General features: G+C 35.5%; 1 protein-coding gene across 3 annotated transcripts in view; it reads left to right on the forward strand.

Moving 5' to 3' along the window:
• Positions 1-1059: 1059 nt before the first annotated feature.
• The window catches only part of LOC129308386 (callose synthase 10), a 53667-nt gene continuing 30556 nt past the window's right edge, over positions 1060-24170 (forward strand). The window contains exons 1-23 of one of the 3 annotated variants that reach the window (XM_054949498.1): positions 1060-1678; positions 2566-2663; positions 2807-2970; positions 3890-4013; positions 4331-4441; positions 4623-4748; positions 5674-5763; positions 7878-7975; positions 8058-8175; positions 9076-9201; positions 11347-11423; positions 11490-11568; positions 12298-12390; positions 12484-12586; positions 12669-12792; positions 12936-13125; positions 13210-13262; positions 13560-13620; positions 13781-13862; positions 14903-14952; positions 15219-15305; positions 15713-15798; positions 20439-20466. In XM_054949498.1, coding sequence (XP_054805473.1) covers positions 1474-1678; positions 2566-2663; positions 2807-2970; positions 3890-4013; positions 4331-4441; positions 4623-4748; positions 5674-5763; positions 7878-7975; positions 8058-8175; positions 9076-9201; positions 11347-11423; positions 11490-11568; positions 12298-12390; positions 12484-12586; positions 12669-12792; positions 12936-13125; positions 13210-13262; positions 13560-13620; positions 13781-13862; positions 14903-14952; positions 15219-15305; positions 15713-15798; positions 20439-20466 — 2373 coding nt within the window. In that variant the 5' untranslated portion in view covers positions 1060-1473. The remainder of the gene's footprint in view (positions 1679-2565; positions 2664-2806; positions 2971-3889; positions 4014-4330; positions 4442-4622; positions 4749-5673; positions 5764-7877; positions 7976-8057; positions 8176-9075; positions 9202-11346; positions 11424-11489; positions 11569-12297; positions 12391-12483; positions 12587-12668; positions 12793-12935; positions 13126-13209; positions 13263-13559; positions 13621-13780; positions 13863-14902; positions 14953-15218; positions 15306-15712; positions 15799-20438; positions 20467-24170) is intronic. The other 2 variants (XM_054949497.1, XM_054949496.1) reach the window with 2 other exon arrangements.

Below are 24170 nucleotides of genomic sequence, written 5' to 3' on the forward strand. Positions count from 1 at the left end.
CTAATAAAGTAGTTATTTACTTTTAAACTAACCTTATTTTTTTATATTTATTTCTATTAAACACCTTATAATAAATATAAAAGTCACTGTTAATATGGGTACTTTTTTAAAAAAGGCAATGATTACACCTTAAAATACTAAAAATATTTTATATTTTTTAACATCCAACTCCTTAAAAAATGTTATTTATCTTTTAATGGAGAGAGTATCCGGTAACAAGGACATATGAGGGAATATAAATTTATGTGTTATGAATAAACGTCTATTAGTATTCATTGCCATTATTTATTACTCATAAATTTACAGATTATAAATTATAAAGGTTAAATTATACTCTTTTCATTCAAAAATATAAAATATTTTTAACCGAATCTTACCTTTAATAAAATAGTTATCTACTTTCAAATTAATTTTATTTTTTCATATTTATTTCTGTTAAACATCCTACAATAAATATAAAATCATTCATTAATAAGGATACTTTTAAAAAAAAGATAATGATTATACCTAAAAAAACTAAAATTATTTTATATTTTTAAATATTTAACTTATAAAAATATCTTATATTTTTGAATAAAGGGAATACATTTAGTTTTTTAATTCTATACAAGATTTTATTTTAATTTCTTAATTTTATAAAATATTATTTTAGTCTAACTCGAACAGTTTTAGTTTCATTTCATCAATTTTTTATATTAAATTTTTAAATATTAATAAAATATTTTTAAATTCTGACATATTAAATTTATTTTTTTTAAAATAATAGTAATTGATGTAAAAATAATTATTTCAAACTAATAATGTTAGAATTAAAGAATTAAAAAATATTTTATAAAATTAAAAAATTAAATTCAAAATTTATATAAAGTTAAAAAGTTAGAAGGATACTTTAGCTAATTATAATTATAAATTATAGAAATGATGTGATATTAAATAACTTTTAATTTAATTTTAATTTTGATTTTTATATGAGGAGCCATGCCCATGTTTATGACTTCGATTACCATGGGTTTCTAAGATTTTTTATATAAATGTACCGTTTTTGCCGGAAATCTCAGTGCGATTCATTTCATCTCTCCCATGATTTAAGAAACGAGTGGATGAGTGGATTTAGTGCGTTGGTAATGGCATTTCAAAGTAGTTATGTTCACAGGATTCAAACTCCTGTAAGAAAACGGTAGCGGCATATACGAACTAGTCACTGTTCTTCTGACGGAGCAGCGGTGAAATTGTGAAAAAAGGAATTGCCGCGTTTTGGCCGATCTCTGTCACTGCGTTTCTGGCGATACGCGTCTCTTCAATTGTTAACCTTTGCTAAACCTCACCATTTTTCAAGTCCAGTTTTACACGGTCGGGCTAAACTCTCAGCTCGCTTTTCGTTGGAGGGGGAATTGGAAATCCAATTCTGGATCGAGTTCGGGCTTTTAGAAACCACTTTGGGCACCGGTTGCTTCGATCGGTACTGGAGGCAACATGGCTAGGGTTCGTGACAACTGGGAGAGACTGGTTCGAGCGACGTTGAAGAGAGAGCAGCTGAGAACCGCCGGCCAAGGTCATGGGAGAACCTCAAGTGGGATAGCCGGAGCTGTTCCACCTTCCCTTGGGACGACAAATATAGAGGCGATCTTGCAGGCTGCTGATGAGATTCAATCAGTGGACCCAAATGTCGCCCGCATTTGTGAGTGCATTTATTTCATATATCAATTTCTAACCATTTTGGTTTCTGAATTTTTGCTGTTCAGTGGTGGAGCAGCTGATGTTGTTTCTAGTATAAACTCTAGATAGAGAGGACTTAATAGAATTAAGTTGTAAGAGTTTGTGGTGCTATATGCCTTTCCTTTTCGCATGAAATAGTAGTTTAATGGGCGAGGCGTCCTTTTGTCAAGGGAAAGCTCAATGTTCGAGCCCCGCTCAACCAAAGGGATACAGATCCAATACAGTGATTACGATTACTGCCCTCTAGAAGTGGAATTACTGCAGATGTTGCGTGCATAGTCTGAAACTCTTCTCTCTAATTTAGTGTTTGTATTTGGAGGTCCTTTTATGCCACTTACATGTGGTCTATGTGTTGCAGGCTTGGTACGAAGAACTATATTTCTTCAAGAAATGGAAGCATATAAGAATTTCGTTGTTTATGTGCAAAATTCTCAATTCTTTTCCTCCTCATTTTCCCTTTTGCTTTGGTTCTTTGATTTCTATATGACTTTGTATCGTTTGTCCATGAAATGCTTTTTTTGACCCTCGGAAATTTGGAGTTTCACTGGCTTTGAGCCTTCGATATAAAATTATGTGTTTTCAAGTGTTTCAATAGATCATCTACTGACTTAATTTTTCCGATGCTATGTTTGGGGGCACCGGGCACATCTTTTATGCTTTCAACCTTGCATTATTTTTTTGATGAGTGCATTGATAAACCATTTTATTTGAGTGCTTGTTCATTGAATTATCAAAACATCACTTCTTTCGGTATGCTAATATATTTTAATAGGGACCATGTGGGAGACCTTGCGTTATTTTTTCCCCTTTACTAATATATACCAATAAACCTTGTGCTTTTAACTTTAGTGTGCGAGCAAGCGTATAGCATGGCCCAAAATCTTGATCCCAACAGTGGTGGTAGGGGAGTTCTCCAGTTCAAGACCGGTTTAATGTCTGTAATTAAGGTATCAAATTTGAATTCTGAGTGATACGTGATGAATAATTAAGAACCTTATGGTGGCATATGGTTTTCTAACTTCTCTTTCAATTAATATTTTATTGGTCAATAAATTTCACTCTTTTGATTTTGATTTCTCTGTTTTATTAGCAAAAACTTGCTAAAAAGGATGGTGGCCGCATTGATCGCAATCGTGATATTGAAAACCTGTGGGAGTTTTACCAACACTACAAGAGACGCTACAGGGTGGATGACATACAAAGAGAGGAGCAGAGACTGCAAGAATCTGGAACATTCAGCTCTAATGTTGGAGAGTATGTATAACTTACGAGTTGCGATATTGTTATTACCAGTATATATAGATACGTAGTTTCATCATCACTGAGATGGATAAACAATGGATTATCTTTTCCGGTTTCCCCTGCCTAGAAAGGCCTGTTGCTTTATTTAAAAGCATGATCTTGAGTTAGTTTATGGACATGAGGAAATTTTTTGTCAAAAGAAGTTGCTTATGTGTCATCACAATCTGAAGGCTTGGTCTAGCTGCATGGTGTTTTTTTTTTTTTTTTTTTAATCCAACCAAAACCATTGAGTAAGCCTGTGCGCCTTGGTGCCCTTGAATGGCTTTGAACCCATGGAAATTATTCTAAGCCTCATTAGCTGCTAAAGCTGATTGAAGTATATGTGCTTGCCTTTCTGTTTATCCATAATGTTTACTCAGTTTCACAAGTTATTGCATGGTGGAGGTAAATTAAAACGAAGCTCCTGAGAAAAGCTAATAACCTATAATCTGGATACTTTGAATTTTTTTTGTTATAAATTTCTTACACAATTGGTGAGAGATAAACACATGTCGATGGTCCCATATTTTGAAAACAAGCTTCTTTATTTAGAAACTTTTACTCTATCTCCAATCTTATTGGAATTGATGCATCTAAACTTTATGAGGATTCAAAAGGAATAAACTGAGCCCTAAAAGCGAGCCTCTTAGTCATGAAACTGCCCCATTTAATTTTCTCAGTTATCATCAATTGAAATTCAAAAGAAGGTTTTCAGGGAAGTTAATGAAATCCTGAGTGGTATAGCCACTATTTTTTACCCTTATAGAACTGGGCTTAAGACATGCAGGAAAACTGTCTCATTTACTCTTCTTTTGATTAAACCAAAAGTTTATTTTATAAGGTTCATATTTTGCTCTATTCTGAATAATTGTGAATTATTTTGTTGTTGTAGTTTGGAATTGAGATCATCGGGAATGAGAAAGGTAATTGCTACTTTGAGAGCCTTGGTGGAGGTCATGGAGGCACTAAGTAAGGATGCTGATCCTGATGGTGTTGGAGGGCTTATAATGGAGGAGGTACTTGTTTTATATTATTTTTATAATGACTTTAGAGAGGAAAAGTAGCTTCTCTAATTATGATCTAATTACATGTCTTTTGCTATTTACTTTCTCTTCTGTGTTAAATATTGTTTTGGTAATGTTGTTATTAACAACTAAGCCCATCTATCACTCTTTTTGAGACAGTTGACATCTGGTCATGAGAGCTAATAAATCTTACCTTCGAGTTTTCATCTGGATCTTTGAACATTCCATTTGAATTTGGCAAACTTGGAAGCATTCCTTGCATCAAACTGATTATGAATAATTCTTCTTACTCTTCTTTTTTGACCTAGTTGAGGAAAATCAAACAGTCGGGTGCAACATTAGCTGCAGAACTGATACCTTACAACATTGTTCCCTTGGAAGCGCCATCATTGACCAATCCTATCAGAATTTTCCCAGAAGTAAGTTGATGTCCTCAGAAATTAGTGGTGTCACTGATCTGTCATATCCTTTACAGTTTATTAAGTTGCAATATCATTGGTTTGTTAGTTGGTTGCTCCCATGATTACTGTAAGATTATTCTGGAATTGGTACTGTGCTTGAATATTATTATAACTTGTGAGGGTTTATTCTTAATATCAGGTTAAAGGAGCGATAGCTGCAATTAGATATACTGAACAGTTCCCTAGACTTCCAGCTGGCTTTAACATATCTGGACAAAGGGATGCAGACATGTTTGACCTTTTAGAATTTGTCTTTGGTTTCCAGGTTTGCTGTAGTTGCAATGTTCTGTTCATTTTTGGCATTCATCATGGATAATTGTATGGTTGTATACTATCACTTAGTCATTTAGTTTTTGAGTGGTGTCATTGTATTTCATTGTTTCTTGAGCTGATGCATCCCCCCACCCCCAATCTTCATCAATCTTTGGGTCATAGGTGTCTTTTGCCTTATGGATTCGTGCTTGCACGCAGACACATGCGTTATTGTGCATGGACTAGTGAATGTGTTTGTGCTTTTATGCGCCAAGATACTCCTAATAAAATATTTATGCATGGATAAGTTAGCAATGTGCCGAGTTCTTAAAAACTATGTAAAAAGGGTGCTATGCAGGGAATGCTTAGGGCTTGTTTTTTATGCTGTTAGGATTTTTTGAAGGAATGGGAATTGAAAAGAGAAAACAAGTTGGTCCAATGCTATGTTTTGTATGCAAAGGAAAGTAAATGGAATAATGTAAAATTTATTGAAAATTGAAGCTTACATCAAGTGACCAAGAATTTTAAGAGAGAGATAGAGGAGGAGTAGAAGGAAAGGGGAGAGGGGAGAGGGGAGAGGGGAGTGAGGATAGATGATAGAGTGGCACATTAGGGATAAGGGCAAAATGGTCATTGACACTTAGGTTTTATGGGAAGGTTTCTGATTCGTTAGGGGGTTAGGGAGGAAAGAAGATTCCATTAGTTTGGTTGAATTCCACTTCCATAGGAATCAAAATTCTTGCACACTAAACATTGCAACGTATGACTTCCCTTCCCTTTTCATTTTCTAGAGCAAGTTTCCATCATACTAAGGGGGTTTTAAATTCTCTGCTGTTATGATTGAACAACACTGTTTTTTGAATTTTTCCTCCATGTAAGATATTCTGAAGTACACGTTAAAAATTCTTGGCAAGTAATCTAAATTTTTCCTTGTGCAGAAAGACAACGTAAGGAATCAGCGTGAAAATGTTGTTTTGATGATAGCAAATGCACAATCACGACTTGGTATACCTACTGACGCTGATCCAGTGAGTGCTTCTGTCAATGCAAGTTATTGTACTTCTGCTATCTATAGCTTAGCTTTTGGGTTCTAGGTTTTTCTGCTATCTATAGTTATGCCTTTAACAAGATAGTTCAATTAATTTGATTGTTTAACTGGTATGAAAGTGGGCTGTGATATAACTTTAGTAAAAGATCGTCAAAAAAGTGTTGAAGAATCTTTTTTGTTTGCGGTCATTCACTGAAGTTTGTCTAAAATTTGCAATATTATTTATCATCAAAGCCACATATTTTAAGTGGATGTCTTTTTCGTCCATCATTTGTTAAGCATACAATCCGTTTTCCATGTTATAATTGGGATTTCAACTCTTACTTTATTGAGACTTTTATCTGTTTTCTTATATGATTGGGTGGACTTTAGGGAAGGTTAAATTAAAAGGATTGTTTTGGTTGACGGCAGGCTGTTGTAGGTTTAAGTGGTCTATTGCTTTAAAGGTTAGCTTTTTCATAGAAGTGGAAAATCAGTTAGAGACGCAGAAAAGTGTTTTGCACTAATAACTTAGTTTCTTTTAGGGGGTCAACATTGCTTGCTGAAGATATTCACTCATCTTGTAGCTCTTCCTTTAAGGGCCATTTTATTGGTTACTCAACTGTTTAAATTTTGGTGGTCATGTTTGGCATGTGGGCGGGAGACTTTGGAAAGGGCAATGAAGAGGTACTTTCGTTGGTGTCATGTTCGGTATGCATGGATGAGTCTTCTTGTCAACGTTTGGTCCCTTTAAAAGGTGAAATCAGACTTCCATCACTAGCCTGATGGAAAATCCTGATTCCTAAGAAGCCAAAATTTATGATGGTTTTATCCTTGGTGGAAAAAGTAATTGACAAATTTGCCCTATTAGGACCCTGGAGTAGGGAACTGCTTTTCAAGCCTCCATCAGATTATGTTCTTTGTGTATCCTCTTCCATTTTGCAATCACCATCACATCCCCACCATTGCCATTATCACCACTTGTTCCATCTTCTTTGCAGATTCTCTTCTTCTTAGCCATCTTCACACATCTTGACATCTATTTTAGCCGCCATTGCCACCTTCTTGTTCTTGATTTGCTGCCATCGCTATCACTGTTATGTGGTCAAGGTTGCTACATCCCTGTCATTGAAGACTTGGACCATCACCATTTGCTCGTGCTCATGTTGTTTCCTCATCTCCATTATCGAAGCCTCAGCCTGTGCCACCATTGCTGTTGGCTCATGACCGGAGAGAGAAAATTCTTCTATATTTCATCACTGAACCCTTTGAGGGATTATTTACGTTTACAGAGAATCAAAAGCAGTAAAGATAGGCCATAAATCATGGGATAGGCCGAGTTACAGGGAAGATAATGATACAAATGAATCTGGCCAGCTAATAACCTATTTACAATAAATAAATAATATTTACTAATAAATGCGAGGATATCTGCAGCTCGTCTCCACCACCATTACTTTTGTGTCATTTTGAGTAGGCTTTATTTTGTTCTTAATCTTCAAAAGTTTTATTGTTCTCAAATTGCCATTGGCTTATCCTTGGCAAGGAGGATGAACCAAGAACCTATTTTCCTTTTTCCTTTTTTAATTTTTTTTTTAACAATGTGCTTTTGTGTCATTTGAATTTCTTTAATGTTTTCATTATGTTCAAACATTTTTATGTCTTCATTCATACCAGACATAAAAATTGGATCTCTGGTAGGCCCAATTTCTATTTCCATTCTCATTCTTGTTCTCATTCCCATTCCATTAAACAAAGGAGCTACTACCAAACATGACCTTAGTTTCTTTTAGCAGGTGAATGTTTGCCTGCACAAGATATTCACTCTTCCTTCAAGGCCCAGTTTAATGGGCAACGCATCTGTTTAGATTTTAGTGGGCTTTTTAAGAATCCACGTTCTGTATGCAGTTGTCCTGTACAAGGAACAGTGGCTACATTATGAGTATGAAGTAAGGAGATTGTAGCGTTATATGATGAATGCAATGGTAGACTTTCTGCGTGCGTGCATGATTGTCAGCCCTGACATTCTTGCATCAGAACTCTGCTGAATTTCTTATGGACCAGCCAATAGACCCTTCTTTGGCACTTATTCTTTTGTTTGGCGGAATTGTACAGAAAATAGATGAGAAAGCAATCAATGAAGTCTTCTTGAAGGTGCTAGATAACTATATCAAATGGTGCAGATATTTGCGAATCCGACTTGCATGGAACAGGTCATGACTTAGACTATCTCATACAGTGAACAACTTTTCTGTATTGTACTCTGGTTTACTTGATTTTATTTATTCTATGCAGTTTAGAGGCCATTAACAGGGACAGAAAGCTGTTTTTGGTTTCCCTGTACTTTCTTATATGGGGTGAAGCTGCAAATGTCCGTTTTCTTCCGGAATGCATTTGCTATATTTTCCACAATGTGAGTCTCCTATTATGCTTTTTCTAATTTTCTAATTTTTGGTGATGATTACATGTAGTGGCATTATTGATTCAATGTATATTAAGAGCATGCAATCAGGTTGCAATATATTTTTTGTTTGGGGTGGATTTGTTGTCCTCTTATTTTTAGCATCATTATCTCTTTTCTTCAATGTCTTTCTTCATAAAAAATAAAAAGAGACGCACTCTTTTTTTATTTTTAAATATAACGTAATATGCTGGATCTTGAAAGTTGAAATGTAATTTTGTTTGAATTGATGATTGTTCCCCGTACTAGGTTTTTTCATTTATTATTGTTGTATTGTTGTTTTCTTCATTAATGTTATGCTCTCAACTGTGTTGGAGACTAACTTACAACTTAATAGATTGTTGGGGGTCTTTTATGATAATTGCACACTTCTGTGGGATTTTAAGAGGTTTATTTTCTATAAGTTGAAAGTGTTGGCAGAACCAAATGCAAAACTTATTGTAGTTGTTTCCTTGTATTGGAAACTTGCAATTTAATTATTTTTAACTCTCAAAAGACATGCAGCTTAATAAGCGGCCGTTCCAGCCATTTTTTGTATTCTACAAAAAAGTTTTGGGAACAGTCACTATGGTTCTTTCGAAGTATACCGTTTCTTTGTTTTGAATGCAAAAGAGAAGACAGATGAATTATGTAAATTTATTTCTTTTTCAATCTTAATTTATTTTTTTGATGAACTTATTTTTTAATGAAAGGACAGTACAAGAGCTATCTTGCTTTTCAAGTGTACTTGGGCTGCATCAGTTTTGTCCTTTAAAATGTTTGCCTTTTAAAATGCTAAAACCTAATATGCTGAAAGGTAGTTTATTTCATTTCTTTTGCGAAGATGTCATAACTGATTTAATGGTTATCCAGATGGCAAAAGAGTTGGACGCTATTTTGGATCATGGAGAAGCTAGTCCTGCTGTAAGCTGCACCAGCAGTGGTTCTGTTTCCTTTCTTGAGCAAATTATCTGTCCTATGTATGAGATTATGTTGGCGGTTAGTTGGTTTCCCCCCTTTCTATAGTTTTGTTGTTTGCATTTGTTTTTTGTTAGCATCTTTCAAATAAATTTTGCATCTTATCTGCTGGTCTTCTCTAAAGCCATCAAAATGTGTTGTGCCTGTTGGCCCGTTTAACCCACTAATTTGGCAAGTTGAGCTGAGGCTTGCTTTGGAGATATATATATATATATATATATATTTTTGACTATGATCAAATAAACTAGAGATTTTTTTTTTCTTGGAAATTTTTTTTAATCCACTAATTTGGTGGATTAAATGAGCCAACCCAAGAGTTAGATGGGTTGGCCCATTTAACTCACTATATAGTATTAAAATGAAAAAAGCAATTTGATGAGACCCTACTGCTAAACAGATAAATATGCAGAAATAATAGAGATTAATGACCAACAAATCAAGGGAAATGCTGAGGTTTGATAATAATAATTCCAAAAGGCTGAATCAATGTTACAAAAGACACTTCATTGATTTAGAACAAACCTTATTCCCTAGTTACAGCCGGAACACTCAAACAACAACTATGGAACCAGAACATATGCAATGCTATCTAAGCATGCCTTCTGGTTTTTGAGAGCTAGTCTCTCCCTTCAACAAAACCCAAAAGTAATGACCACACCCCAAAATGAAACTAACGGCTACTATAATCCAACAGCAAAGTGCACAGTCTCCCACACCACGTTCTGCTAAAGCAGACCTAAAACCACCTTGAGTCAATACCAGGTTTGACTAGCTTTCTCCTTAAGAGTAAGGAGAGCAAGGTCAACGTTCTGCCCCTTAGAAAGATGCTTTCCCTTTTCTTGTATTTTTCTGAATCTCATCTTGTAGGTTTTTCCAGCAAAACAGAGTCTATCACAATTTAAAGCTCTCTCAAAATCCAAATTAATATATCATAATATTGAATAATTTATTGTAATTAATATCTTAAAAAAACCCTAATGTTTGCCCATCCTTCATCCTTCTCTTGGTCAACATTTTGTGTGCAGCATGCCTTGTGTTCTACATAGTTCATTGGTTCTGCATTCCACTTTGTCTACGTTCTTAATTTGCTTTTTTGTAAGCAAGTTCACTCTCTCCATGTGTCCTGACCTTGTGAAATATATTTTCATAGGACCTTTGCATTTTTGGAAAATTATTTCAGATGACATTGTTATTGATAGCGATACTATATCTAGAAGGCAATTTATATGTTGAAGCTTGAGGTTTTATAATAACATAAGATATTTGAAGATTTTCTTTCTTTCTTTCTTTCTTTTCTTTTGTCATTCTTGTTTTTTATGGTGATGGACATTAGAAGGTTTATTGCTGAAGGATGTATAAAAATTATCTTGGTGGGTTAAGTGCACGGGTTCACTCATTTAACCCACCTAGTGAGCTGGGTTCAATTTTCAACCTACCAAATTAATATATGTTAAATGATGTAGCCTGTTTATCCTGCAACTTGGGAAAGGTTGGCTTGTTTAACTTATTTAACCTGTTTTGATGGCTTCACTCTTCTCCTTTAAATATTATTAGGGATAGGTCCTTTGCCATTATTTATGTAAAGAATTGAAAACGTTATGAGGCATATTAAGGTCAGTATTATGTGGAAAGATGAAGGGTAGGAACTTGATTGGAGCTTATTAGGGATTTATGAAGGTAAGCTTGGGTTTAAAGCAGTCTTGGTTTTGAAGAATGAAATAGCGGTTAAACTTGATGGCTGAACCATTACCCAATGGATCAATATTTTATTGTAGATGGATTCCATGCACATTCTAGAAAGAAACAACTAAGCTAATTTTAATGCTTTCAAGAAATGTAATTGAGTAGAAGTTGAAAATATAAAGAAAATTTGACCTCACATTTTGGATTTTACTGCGTATATCACACTATTAGCAAGAGAACATCCTTGTTGAATAAGTTGGGCCTGGTCGTTGTACAAAAGAAACAATTGCCTATGACTTGTTCTTGAATTTGTAATCATGAAATTGTATCATGAAGCATTTAGTGCTCTTGCCTGTTTAGTTCACTTTAGACAAGCTTCAATAATCTTGTATAATTGCATTGGTAAGAAGGAGATATGTATTTATTTGTTCTAGTGTACCTTTTTCTTTATTTTACATAGCCACAATCCAATAAACAATGCAGGAAGCTTCTAATAACGATAATGGGAAAGCTGCACATTCAGCGTGGAGAAATTATGACGACTTCAATGAATACTTTTGGTTAGTATCATAAATGAGAATTTGGCCAGTGTTTTCTTGTTCAATCTAACCTTGATTTCTATGCAGGTCACCTACTTGTTTTGATTTAGGTTGGCCAATAAAGAGAGAGTCATCATTCTTGTTAAAGCCAAAGAAGTCAAAACGGGTTTGTTTTGTTGCTTTATTCACTCATCCTTCACTTTCAATGGATGATACTTTTCTGGAGTCCTAATTGTTCATGTTTTCTTTTTTAATATGTAAAATATTTCTGAAGCCATTTCGTTAATGTTGGGTATTGTTTATCCTACTCTGTTTTCTCTTTCCCTCTGTACTATTTTCCCCCTCTATTAGTTACTTTTTATTTAATTGCACTACTAAGAAACACTGAGATGTGCTTTTTCCCTGCTTTTAAAAGGTTCTGCTGTGGTTCTCTTTTATTTAATCTTCCATGTCAGAGAAAAATAACAAAAAATACGTAATTGACCTTCTATGCTTGTAACTGAAATAGTTAAAATCCTTCTCCGCTCTTGTAATCCAGATGAAGTTTATGGAGGCTATACTAGCACTTACTATACTTGAGTTTGCCTAGAGCGTTTCTGGCCTAGGTGTGAGAATTGTTATTCCATGGATGTTAGGGATCAGTTAGTTAAGAGACTCTCTGCATGGGAATTAGTATAAATAGAAGGAAGTGTAGATGTAATGATATGAAGAATGAATTGATTTTCTTGTGCCTTCTATTATGCCTAGGATGCAAAAATTGTTAAATAGTTTGAATGATGGAAAAAAGTGGGATGGGGAAGTGGTGGCCAATCATATTCTTGTTCATGCATAAGTTTGTATATTCACTTTATGTGACCACTGTTTTCCCCATTTTTGTTTGGACGTGTGGTGGCAGACTGGTAAAAGCAGTTTTGTTGAGCATAGAACTTTTCTACACCTGTATCGAAGTTTCCATCGTCTATGGATTTTCTTGGCATTAATGTTCCAGGTTACCTTTCTCATTCGTCTATTATTATTATTGTTAGGTTTGAACATGGATAATGAATTTTCAGCGTGAAGTATGTCATCTTGCTTGATGCAGGCTTTAACAATAATAGCTTTCAACCATGGACACATTGACTTGGATACTTTTAAGACAATCCTTAGCATTGGGCCATCATTTGCGATTATGAATTTCATCAAAAGTAAGCTCTTAGTGTTTTCTGCAGCTGTTGGTTTTTTTAATGACAAGTAATTTTAATATTACCTTTTATATGTGGGAAATAGTTTGTCTAGATGTTTTGCTTACTTTTGGAGCATACACAACTGCAAGGGGCATGGCTGTTTCTAGACTAGTTATACAGTTCTTCTGGGGTGGCTTGAGCTCTGTGTTTGTGACATATCTTTATCTGTAAGTTCTTATCTTTAAGATGTTCTTGTGTGAAATAGGATTGTGTCTCAATTTTGCATGATATCATACATGTTGCCATTAGCTTACCATACATCTCATTTGTTTATGGTATCTTACCATATATTTTAATGCAACAATTACAGGAAGGTTTTGCAGGAGAGGAATGATCGTAGTTCAGATAACTCATTCTATTTTCGGATATACATCCTTGTTCTTGGTGTATATGCAGCTCTACGCCTACTCCTTGCACTTTTCCTCAAAGTTCCAGCATGTCATGCAATTTCTGAAATGTCTGATCAATCATTCTTTCAATTTTTTAAGTGGATTTATCAGGTAATGTATTTTAATTAATTAATGGCTAGGGGTAATTTTCAAGTTATTTTTATAACGTTGTTCTTGCTTTTGTGATGACATCAGGAACGGTACTATGTTGGACGTGGCCTTTATGAGAAGATGAGTGATTATTGTAGGTCAGTTGCTACTTAGCTATGAAATCTTGTCCGATTAAAAGTACCCTAGTGGGACAAGATGGTTAATGGCTTTCTTGATGCTTCTATTTGTATTACATTGGTTGATTGAATCAAAATGGTTTTGTATGCTTGTGAACTAGCTGCCTTGGTGCTTCTGTTTGATTACTAGCGATACATGTTTTGAGAACTTTTGAAGGTCTTTTATGTCTTATATTCATTTTTTGTGTTATAAGTGGTGCCTAATGATAATATTCATATTTGCTGGTTAATTCTCAATTCTGTTTTTAACTTCTGCAGGTACGTGCTCTTCTGGCTGGTGATCTTTGCTTGCAAATTCACTTTTGCATACTTTCTTCAGGTAAGTGATTGTGTTTTGATTATAATGTCACAGTAATAACAAGGTTATAATAATCGAGGGGTTTTGCTTTATTTTGCATTTGTTTTCAGTGCAGAAAAGAGTATTTGAAGTGGTTTTATTAGCACAATTTAGTAGTTCTACTCTGTTCCTCATATTGCAGATCAAACCTCTTGTCAGTCCTACCAATATCATTGTGGATCTTCCTTTGTTGAATTACTCATGGCATGATTTGATCTCAAAGAGTAAGTATAAAATTGGTTATGTTATGGTTTAATTGCACTTTAGTATTCTAGTTTGCCTCCTGAAACAAGTTAGGCCCTTGGCTTGAATCAGAGTGATGCTGTCCCTCTAGTTTGCTCGTTAAAGCAATTTAGTTTCTGTTTCATACAATGTTATTTCACTTGTTATTAGTTTAAAGTAGCAAAATTCTGGTAATACATTCAAACCCTATGCCACACTCCACTCCATGTTACATCCATATTAACCCTGCTCTGGATTTGATTAAGTTTACTAGCCATAGAGTTAAAGTACAGTGAGGGTATATCCCATTTTACTTGCATCTTTGCATGACTAACATTTGTAATTATTAAAAGGGGAAGGCATCTTTGATTGAGTCTCTCTTTGGGGGGCCAAGGATAGTCCATGCGATTTTTGGGACATGATTCTTTCCCCTTAGAAGTTGATTTTAAGGCCAATTTCCCCTTATTTGTTGTGGTCTTCATCAATTAGTTCAGAGCTGGGGCAAGCCTCTTTAAAAAGGGCTATTTGTGGAAAGGTGCAACTTGGTGTGCAAGAGTGAGCGTATAAAGGATGTTGGCTCTTCAAATGAGTGCCTACGATGGAGCCCCACATTTCAGAGCCATGGGTGGTCCATAATTCCATATGCTACTTAATGACTGATTCATCCCCTTGGCAAGTCAATTTTTAGCTGTTAGCTAATGATTCCTATGCAGAGACTAATAAATGGTGTTGGAACTTAAATTCTTCAAATCACAATCATATCTGTCAGAGCAATCTGATTTGAGCTTGGAACTGGTTCTGAATCATTGAATAGATTTTTTTTTTTTTTATGGGCGCTGATTTAGAGTCGTCCTTTAAAAGGAATACCAAAATAAGATTGGTGTGTTCATCTATCAATGGCAAAAACCAACGATCACCAACTGTGGTTTGGACTCTAGTTCTGAATCACTGCAATTCCTACACCGATGTTCTATTGTAGTCTGAGCATCAATATGGCAAAATGCTATTTTATTGATCTAAGCTTGCGTTTTTTTTTTTGCAGAGAATAACAATTTTTTGACTGTAGTTAGCTTATGGGCTCCTGTTGTGGCTGTGAGTATTGCTCATTTATTCATCATTTTAATGCTGATCATCTGTGGGATTGCATAATTACTTCTTTTGGATGTCACTTCTTCTAGATTGTGATTCTCATGCATTTCTGTTGGTCTTTTTGTCTATTTAGTGATTTAGTGAAGGTTCTTTTGTTTTTGAGACCAAAGCATATGTCCAAGTTTTATTCTAGTTGATAGGTGCTGTATTTGCCCTCTACTCTTGTAATTGGCGGTATCATGTTGTGCTAATGTTTGATTGCTTTACAGATTTATCTCATGGATATTCACATTTGGTACACAGTCTTGTCAGCAATTGTTGGTGGTGTAATGGGTGCACGGGCACGACTGGGTGAGGTATATGGGAGAAAAACTGATTTTTTTTAATTATTTGTCTTCCTTTTTTTCTTGTCAATATTGTAATACTTATAAATGGTACAATTTTGTTGCTTGGATGAGTAACTCAACTACTAAAGTAATTGATGACTGCCTTTTGCATTGGTTGTAATACCCCGATATTGATAACAAAACTACAAAACAATAGTAAGGACATTGGTCAGCCTGAAATAATAGAATTGCAAATTTTACTTTATCGAAGGCACATCCTACCAGAGCACTCCCTTGCTTGAAAAGCCCTTAAGGGAGCCTTATACTTGTATGTCAAATTACCTACTGAAGAAAATGTATACGTTATTTTGAATGCACATTTCATCCTCTTGTCTTCATGGTTTGTTTTACTTCCCTTGTCAAATTTTGACTTGTAGATACGCTCACTTGAAATGGTGCATAAACGTTTTGAGAGTTTCCCTAAAGCCTTTGCCGACCGTATGATCTCTCCAAAAATGAGAAGGTAGTTTTCTAATCTGGAGCATTTTCCTTTGGAAATATGGCTTGCTTATCATTTATAGATGTTTTAACTGATGCATTGTGAGGTGTTTTTTTTTTCTGAATCACTTCTTTACAGCCTTATTCTTTTGTATATTTTAATTTATGTTGGAATAACACTGGTATTTTGAGAGGGGAAAAATTGTATTTCTCATTCATGTGTATTTTGATGTACAAATTGGTCCTATATATACATATTAGGAGAGATAAAACCTATTAAATAATAATAAAGCCTAATGAATAATGCTAATAAATGCTAATTATTAACAATTATAGCATAATATTCCCACACTTCCCCTCAAGTTGGATCATAGTTGCTAATTATGTCTAACTTGCTTATACAACTCTCAAAGGCAGGCTTAGGTTGTCCCTTGGTTAGCATGTCTACAGCTTGTAACTTCATTGGTAGGTATGTCAAGCATACAATGCCTTCCTTTACTTTCTCTTTAATAAAATGTCTATTCAATTCAACATGTTTAGATCTCTCATGTTGTATAGGTTTCAATGCCATGCTTATGGTAGCTTTGTTATCACAATACAACTTCATTGGTGGATCAATTCTAAACTGCATTTCTTTTATGACCCTTCTTATCCAGAGTTATTCTGTAATTCCTTGAGCTAATGCTCTCAATTTTGATTCAGCATTGCTTTTGGATACAACTTTTCTTTTGACTTTTCCAAGTCACTAAGTTTCCCTACACAAACGAGCAATAGCTAGAGGTGGATCTTTTGTTTCTATAGGTTCCACCCCAATCTGCATCTGTAGAGATCTCAATTGTCCTCTAATCATACTTCTTAAATAGCAATCCCTTACCAGGTGTACCTTTAAGGTATTTAAGAATCCTGTGTACAGCTTTCAGGTGTTTCTTCCTTGGATCACACATGTATTGACTCTCTACACTGATAGCAAAAGCAATATCTGGCCTTGCATGGGATAGATAAATTAGCTTCCCAACCACTCTTCGATACTTGTATCTATCAATAGTTTCTTCTTTTTCCTTATCGTCTTCGTCAACCTCATCATTAGAGTTGTCTTCTCCTTTTGACTCCTCCTTACTATTTGTTCTCAGACTTCTTCTTTCTCAAGATCACAATAGGAGTTTCCTTAGGTTTACAACTTAATATGCCAATTTCCTTTAGAAGATCAAGTATATACTTCCTCTTAGATGCATATATGCCTCGATTTTGACCTTGCAACTTCCATCCTGAGAAAGTATTTCAAGATCCTTGACTTCAAATTCCTTACCAAGGACAATCTTTATCCTTGCTATTTCCTCAACATGATCTCCTATAAAAATTATATCATCTACATACACAATGAGGATGTACTTCTTGGCTCCTTTAGCCTTAACAAACATTGTATGATCTGATAATCCTTGTTTGTAGCCTTCTGACTTTAGAGCCTTTGAGAATCTATCATACCACGCTCTAGGTGACTGTTTCAAGCTAGGGATTTCTTTAGCTGGCATACTTTGTCACTTTTGCCTCGATCAAACCCTGAAGATAGAGTCATGTAGACTTCTTCCTTCAATTCTCCATTTAGAAAGGCATAATTGTTATCTAGTTGATGAAGTGGCCATTCAAGGTTGGCTGCTACTGGCAATAGAATTTTGATAGTGTTTAGTTTTCCTATTGGTGCAAACGTCTCTTTATTCTATACCATATGTCTGGGTGAAACCCCTTGTTACTAGCTGTGCTTTTAACTTGTCAAGTGTGCTATCAGCGTTAATACTTTAGGGTAAAGACCTACTTACAGCTAACCAATTTCTTACCTCTAGGTCTTTCAACAATGTCCCATGTTTCATTTTTTTTCCAAACTTCTCGTTTTCTCCATAACTACATTTATCTATTTTGGTATTCCCAGTGCCTCTTGGATGTTGTTAGGAATAACAACTGTATCCAAATTAGTGATGAAGGCTCGGTAACTAGGAGAGAGAGCCTTGTAGGATACATGCTTTTAAATTGGATGCAAAGTACAATACCGAGGTAGATCAAGATTAGCAGATTCACTTCCTTGTTTTGAATCATCTGGCTCATTGGATGGATCCATCCTTGGTATATCGGCTTCAGGAACTACTTCTGGTTCTGACTCTCTTGGTGCTATAGGTACAAGTTGGTTACTATTTTTTGATTTCTTCTTTTGAGTGTAAACCAACAACTCTCCCTTTTGTGGTCTTTCTACATCTCTCTCTGTTTTCTTGTTTTCCTCAAACTCTGGCATAAGAGAAAAGGTTGATGAGGGTGATGGTTCTGGTACAGGAGGTAATGGCTCAAGAAATACATATTTTGTGTTAGGTTCTGGTTCCCAAGTCTAAGATTTACCTATACTCTCCCCTTGAATTGAAGAATTGGAATAAAAAGGAGTTTCTTCATGGAAGGTAACATCAAGGCTTACAAGGGTGCAGTTAGAAACAGGATCAAAACATTTGTATCCTTTTTGAGTAGGAGAATAGCCAAGAAAGATGCACTTGATAGCTTGAGGATCAAGTTTACAGCTTTGATGGATATGAATTAAGGTTGTGTAACCAAATACGAAGTGGAAGTTTGGTTTCAATATGAGATGTGGGAAAAACACTTTGCAATTTTTTGAGGGGAGTTTCAAAGGATAAGATTCGACTAGGCATTCAATTGATGAGGTAGGTTGCGGTTAAAATGGCATCTCCTCAATAAAACTTTAGTATATTGCAAGTGAACATGAGTGCTCTTGCAACTTCAAGGATATGTCTGTTTTTCCTTTTTGCAACCCTATTTTGTTGGGGTGTTCGGGCACAAGTACTTATATGGACAATACCATGCGTTTGGAGGAAATTACTCATAAAGACTGGTTGAATTACTTATTACCATTATCGGTGTGTAAGACTTGGATGCTAGTATTGAATTGGTTTTTGATCATGGTGTGAAAACTCAATAATGTGGATGCAGCCTCAGGCTTGTTTTTTAAAAGATAAATCCAACAAACATGAGTATGGTCATCAATGGAGGGGATGAACTATTTTGTTTGAGTATGGTTTGGAGTACAAGATGGTCCCCACAAGTCATTGTGAATGGTTGTGGAAGGTTTGGTGCGTGTATATTTGGCTCTTGGAAAGGATGTTCGATGGTGTTTGGCAAGTTCACACACCTCACATCAGATTTCATTATGATTCAGATTTGGGCTTAAGGTTGGAAACAATCGTTGAAAGTAATGGAAATTAGGATGACCCATCCTTTTATCTCATAATGTCAAATCAATAACTTTAGAGGTAGATATAGAATTCCCAACAATAGGTAAGTCACCCACTCGAGTAACAACTTCTAAAGAATGGAGCCCCTTGTACTCCTTGGCACTACTGATTGTCACACCAGATGATAGATCTTGAAATACACAATGTAACGGGAGAAATTTAGCAAAACAATTTGATTGCTTGGTTAATTGACTGACTAAAAGTAAATTGCAATCAAGTCTTGGCACATGGAGGATAGATTCCAAAACAATAGAATTTGATACATGGATACTCCCTTTTCTCGCTACAGGTGCTAAGGAGCCATTTACAATTTTCACTTTAACATTCCTAGTGCATGTGGTGAACAATTGATGACAATTAGTCATATGGTTGGATGCCCCAAAATCCACAATCCACACTACTGTTTAAAGCATGTAGAAAAGACCTTTTTTTTTGGCTACTAATGCCATAGGTGTAGACTTGGAAAAATTAGTCACGACACTGCATAGGAGTATCCATAGTACTACTCATTGCGCTTCAAATAAGGAAAAAAAATGTGATAGACTGAAACTAAAAGCCACAACCCAATATAACTCCAAGCACTGCAAAACAGGGCACTAATGACACCATAAGGACTGATGTGGTTTGAAAACAATGTACCCATACACCGGAGTTGCATGGGTTTGACCAGAGAGAGTGCGCTGTCGCTATCCGACGAGGTCGTGGCTTGAATGAAGTCTTGACCCGCTGCTTGAAGCTTTTTGATGCAGTTAGCTGGGGTGGCGCGTGTGGACTACATGTGCATCCGTTCACCGTTGCTATCTTGGGTTTTGTTGTTCAGAGCCTTCTAAGCACATCTAGGGTGGCAGTGAGAGTCCAAACTTGCCTCACCATTATCCACACGAATGCCCTCATATGCCTAGGAAGTCTCAAGCTAGTTATTCTAGAACGATCTTAATTTGAATTTTGAGTTTTTGAGCTTGATGCTCTGATACCATGTGGTATTTTGAGAGAGGAAAAATTGCACTCTTATTCATGTGCATTTTGATGTACAAACTGGTCCTACATATATACATTAGGAGAGATAAAACGTAATAAATAATAATAAAACCAAATGAATAATGCTAATAAATGATAATTATTAACAAAAATAATGTAATATTCCCTCAAACACATTTATTGGTGGGGACTGAATGTGATGCTTGTTTATATTTAGGGCAGCCTTAAACAGCATGGCATTTTAGCTGTGAAAGAATGGCAGCATTTGCTATGTGCCTTTTTCACTATATGTTTGACATGTTTGAAGACTTGATGCTTGACTGAAATTGGCTTTATTGTAAGCACATATTCCCCCTTTTATTATTTTCCCTTTTTGAAAGTTGCTTTGAATGTGGCTTTTCAGGATGCCTTTCAACAGACAATCATCTCAGGTGAGGTCAAATATCCTTTTTTTTTTTTGGTTGCTGTGGTGTTTCAGATGCCATCTCAAGTTTTATGTTGTCACCTGTTTTATGTTTCAATTAAGCTTTAATTGATCAATGCAGTTTTAAGTTATGAATGGTTCTTTTTTTTTTTTTTGGGTCTTTCTTCTTGTTTGGTTTCAGATCATTGTAAAATTAGTTTATTTGAAATTCAAATTTGTAGGAGGATTTTGCTAAGAGTTGTTGCAAAGCAGGATAATTTTTAGTTCTTGAAAATGTCAATTGCGTTCAGGAGAGCCTTCTATGTCAGTCTTCATATGGCTGCATCTATTACCACTGGCTAATGATTTTATTTTGGTTAAGGCACTTACTAATGAATTAGTGATTGCCTTTTCTTTTTCTTTTCTGTTTTCTTGGCTTTTGAAAGAAAAAATTTCTTATGCCTAATCGTAGGAAAATATTTATTTCCCTTTCAATTTAAGGGGTAAATATTGATTATATATGGCTTGCAGCTTAGTTCTTCAAGCTTGCTTTATGTTTGTCACAACCTTTGTTGGCGAATCAGGAACTCAAAAATTGGTAGGAATTTATGTCAACTCTATTAGACTCCGATACAACCCTATTGATTTAGTGAGCTAAAAACACAAGAAACAGCACAGCAGAGACTGTAAGGGAAATCCTGAGGTGTTAATATTAATAAGATGATGAATTGAGTCAGAGTTACAAAAGACCTCCTTGATTCACAATAAAACCCTATTCCTTGGTTACAATACAGAAATCATAGTAATAAAGATAAATCGCAGCTACACTCAACACAGACACACTCACTGGCTTTTGAGAGGCTAGTCCTCTCCTTACCACATTCAAGATACAAAATACATCACACCCTTCCCTTTACACAAAAGAATGGATTTAAAGAGCCAAAAAGTGGTAATTGCTCTTACCAACACTACCTATATCTTTGGCTATACCTAACCTAACTTGTCCTTTACCCTTTAATCCTATAGATAAAAACCTTGGGAAAAATCTCGACCACTAGTTTTCAGCCTTCTTTAAATCACTTACCCTTCCTAGATTGTCTACCGTAGGTCTTAGGAAATGATATTCAAATCTTTAGGGAATCACCAGCTCTATCATTTTTCAATGTTACAGCCACAAGTCTTTTAGGTAGAACTTACCCCTAAAAGGTGCCTCGTACGGGGAGGATACTCAGCTGACTCATAAACTACATTCCACCAATGTGGCCTCTCGATGTGGGACTCATAACCATCCTTTAAGAGCCAGAGTTCACGATGGATCATTCTCCACAGAACTTCACTTGGCCTTCAGTCGGTCAGCCCTTTTCACAAACAGCAATGCTCAATGAGAGCACCAATGTCACGACCACAAGTACTCCGGGTAGAACTCACCCCTAAAAGGTGCCTCGTAGGGGGGTGCTCAACTAACTTATAAACTACACTCCACTAATGTGGCTTCTCGATATGGGACTCATAACAGACTCTAATCGAGCTTCGCTTTTACAAAATGAAGATAAATTTTCACATGCTTATTCTTATGATGGTGGAAAGGATTTGGGGCAATTCTAGTGGTTGCCATTTTATCACATTATCCTAGGCATTTTTAATTGGATTTTCATTTTTTCATTGACCTTTTTTATCCCCATCTGTCATTATGATGTGGCTCCTAGTTGTTTGTTAGAGGAGCTTTAGCGTTGATTTCCTAATGTTGCCTATAATATCTCCCATTGTTCTTTCCCCCTAATAGAATATTCCTTTAGTCGTTATTATAAGACACTTTTTAGAAGTCTTGCTTGGTCTTTAATATAAGACATGTTATAAAACTTAATGAAGCATTAATGGGTTTTTTCCTAAGACGTCCCTATATTCAATTGGGTGGCATGTTTGACTTTAAAACTTAGAAGTTATTAATTTTAATTAAGGGCAATTTGGGAATTTTATAGAAATTTTTGAAGAAATCAAGGCTCTTAACTAATTTTAATCACCTTTTTTAATCTGTGTTATTTGGTTAAAAGTGTTTTATAAATAGGACTAGAGGGATCATGTTCTTTTAACAGCCTCTTGAATCTCCTTGACATGATGTATTTGTAGAATATGAAGATTATATCCCATATTCTTCTTTGTCATGGTCATATTTTTCATAGAATCAATCAGCCATTACATGGTCATATTCTTATTTGACACCAAAGCCTTGAATTCGGTTTCACTAGTGCTTGGTAGGGTGACATTAGTTGTGATCATGTTGTAAAAAATCGGACTAGATTGGCCGGTGAATCAATTAACTGACCAAATGCAAGAAAACTAGGGAAGTATCAACTTTCGATCAACCTCGTCAACCTGAGATTGACTTGGCTTCGACTAGGAAACATGATGGGTTGATGGGTCATAATAGGTTGAGAAAAAAAAAAAAACATAGGAAAAGGAAAGCTCAGCCCTCATTGATGAAGAAGAAAGAAAGATGAATAAGAAATTTAGCACCCTTCATCTATTTCCCCTTCAATAACATCAAAGGCCAAAAAAAATGTCAAAACAGAGCAACAATAAGCATATGAATTTGTTAACCGTGACTTTTTCTATCTACTCATGAGTCATGACAACTTCAAACTGCAAAGCTGTAGCCTCCTGTCTAGATCCGTTTGAATACTCACTAGTTATGGGGAAGATGATTTGGGAAGGCTTTGTACCTATACTGTTATATGTTTGTAATTTTAGAGTAGATGAGTGTAGAAGAAGATAGGTAGAAAGAAGAAGAGAGATGAGAGGTTGGAGAAGGAAGAGGGAAAGAGGGATGAAGAGTTCTGAATAATCCGATGTCTATTGATCCAACAACAACAATACAATTGAATATAAAAACATTTATAGGATCCTAAATACCCCCAATGGCTCTTAATTAATGGCTGTAACTAACTAATTAATGTCAGAATTATAAAAACGTAACAATACCCCCCTAAAAGAGATCCTTGCCCTCAAGGATCAATGATAACAAAGTCAGGAAACTTTTGCTGAAAGTGGTACAAAGGCATCCAACATGATTCTTTATCTGGCATTTGCTTCCATTTAACTAAAATTTCAGTAATGATTCGACCCCTCTTGTGACCCACTCTTTTCTATATAATCTGTTCAGGTTTGATTGTGGCTGGAATTTTTGGCCAATCAAGTGGAGAATATGTCTTTGCTTCACTTTAGGATCGGAGCACAACTTTAACAAGGACACATGGAAGGTAGGATGAACCCTAGAGTTAGGTGGCAAGTCATGTTTTTTTCCAATACTTTGTAAGGGCCAAAAAATTGTGGTGCTAATTTCTGAGAACTCCTAGCAGCAACAGATAATTGTTTGTAAGGTTGTAGCTTAAGAAAAACCCACTGTTCCACCATAAATTCTTGATCAGATCTATGAGCATCAGCCCTTTACTTCATCATATTGGCAGTATGGTGCAAATGATGCTTTAAAACCTTTATCATCTCTTTCCTGGCTGTGAAGGACTTGTCTAACACATCTAAAACAGAATTGAGGTAAATAAGGACAATGTAGAAGAGGAACCTGACCATATAGAAGTTCAAAAGGAGTGGTCTTAGTTGCTGTATGGAAGGTAGTATTATACCACCATTCAGCTTGTGACAACCATCTATTCCATTCCTGGGGTTGCTCCCAACACATACACTTTAAATAGGTTTCTAGACACCTATACTTTGGAT

The sequence above is a fragment of the Prosopis cineraria genome, unplaced genomic scaffold, assembly GCF_029017545.1.
Source record: "Prosopis cineraria cultivar Desert tree isolate PC_DT_omini unplaced genomic scaffold, ASM2901754v1 PC4, whole genome shotgun sequence".
Classification (NCBI taxonomy): Eukaryota; Viridiplantae; Streptophyta; class Magnoliopsida; order Fabales; family Fabaceae; genus Prosopis; species Prosopis cineraria.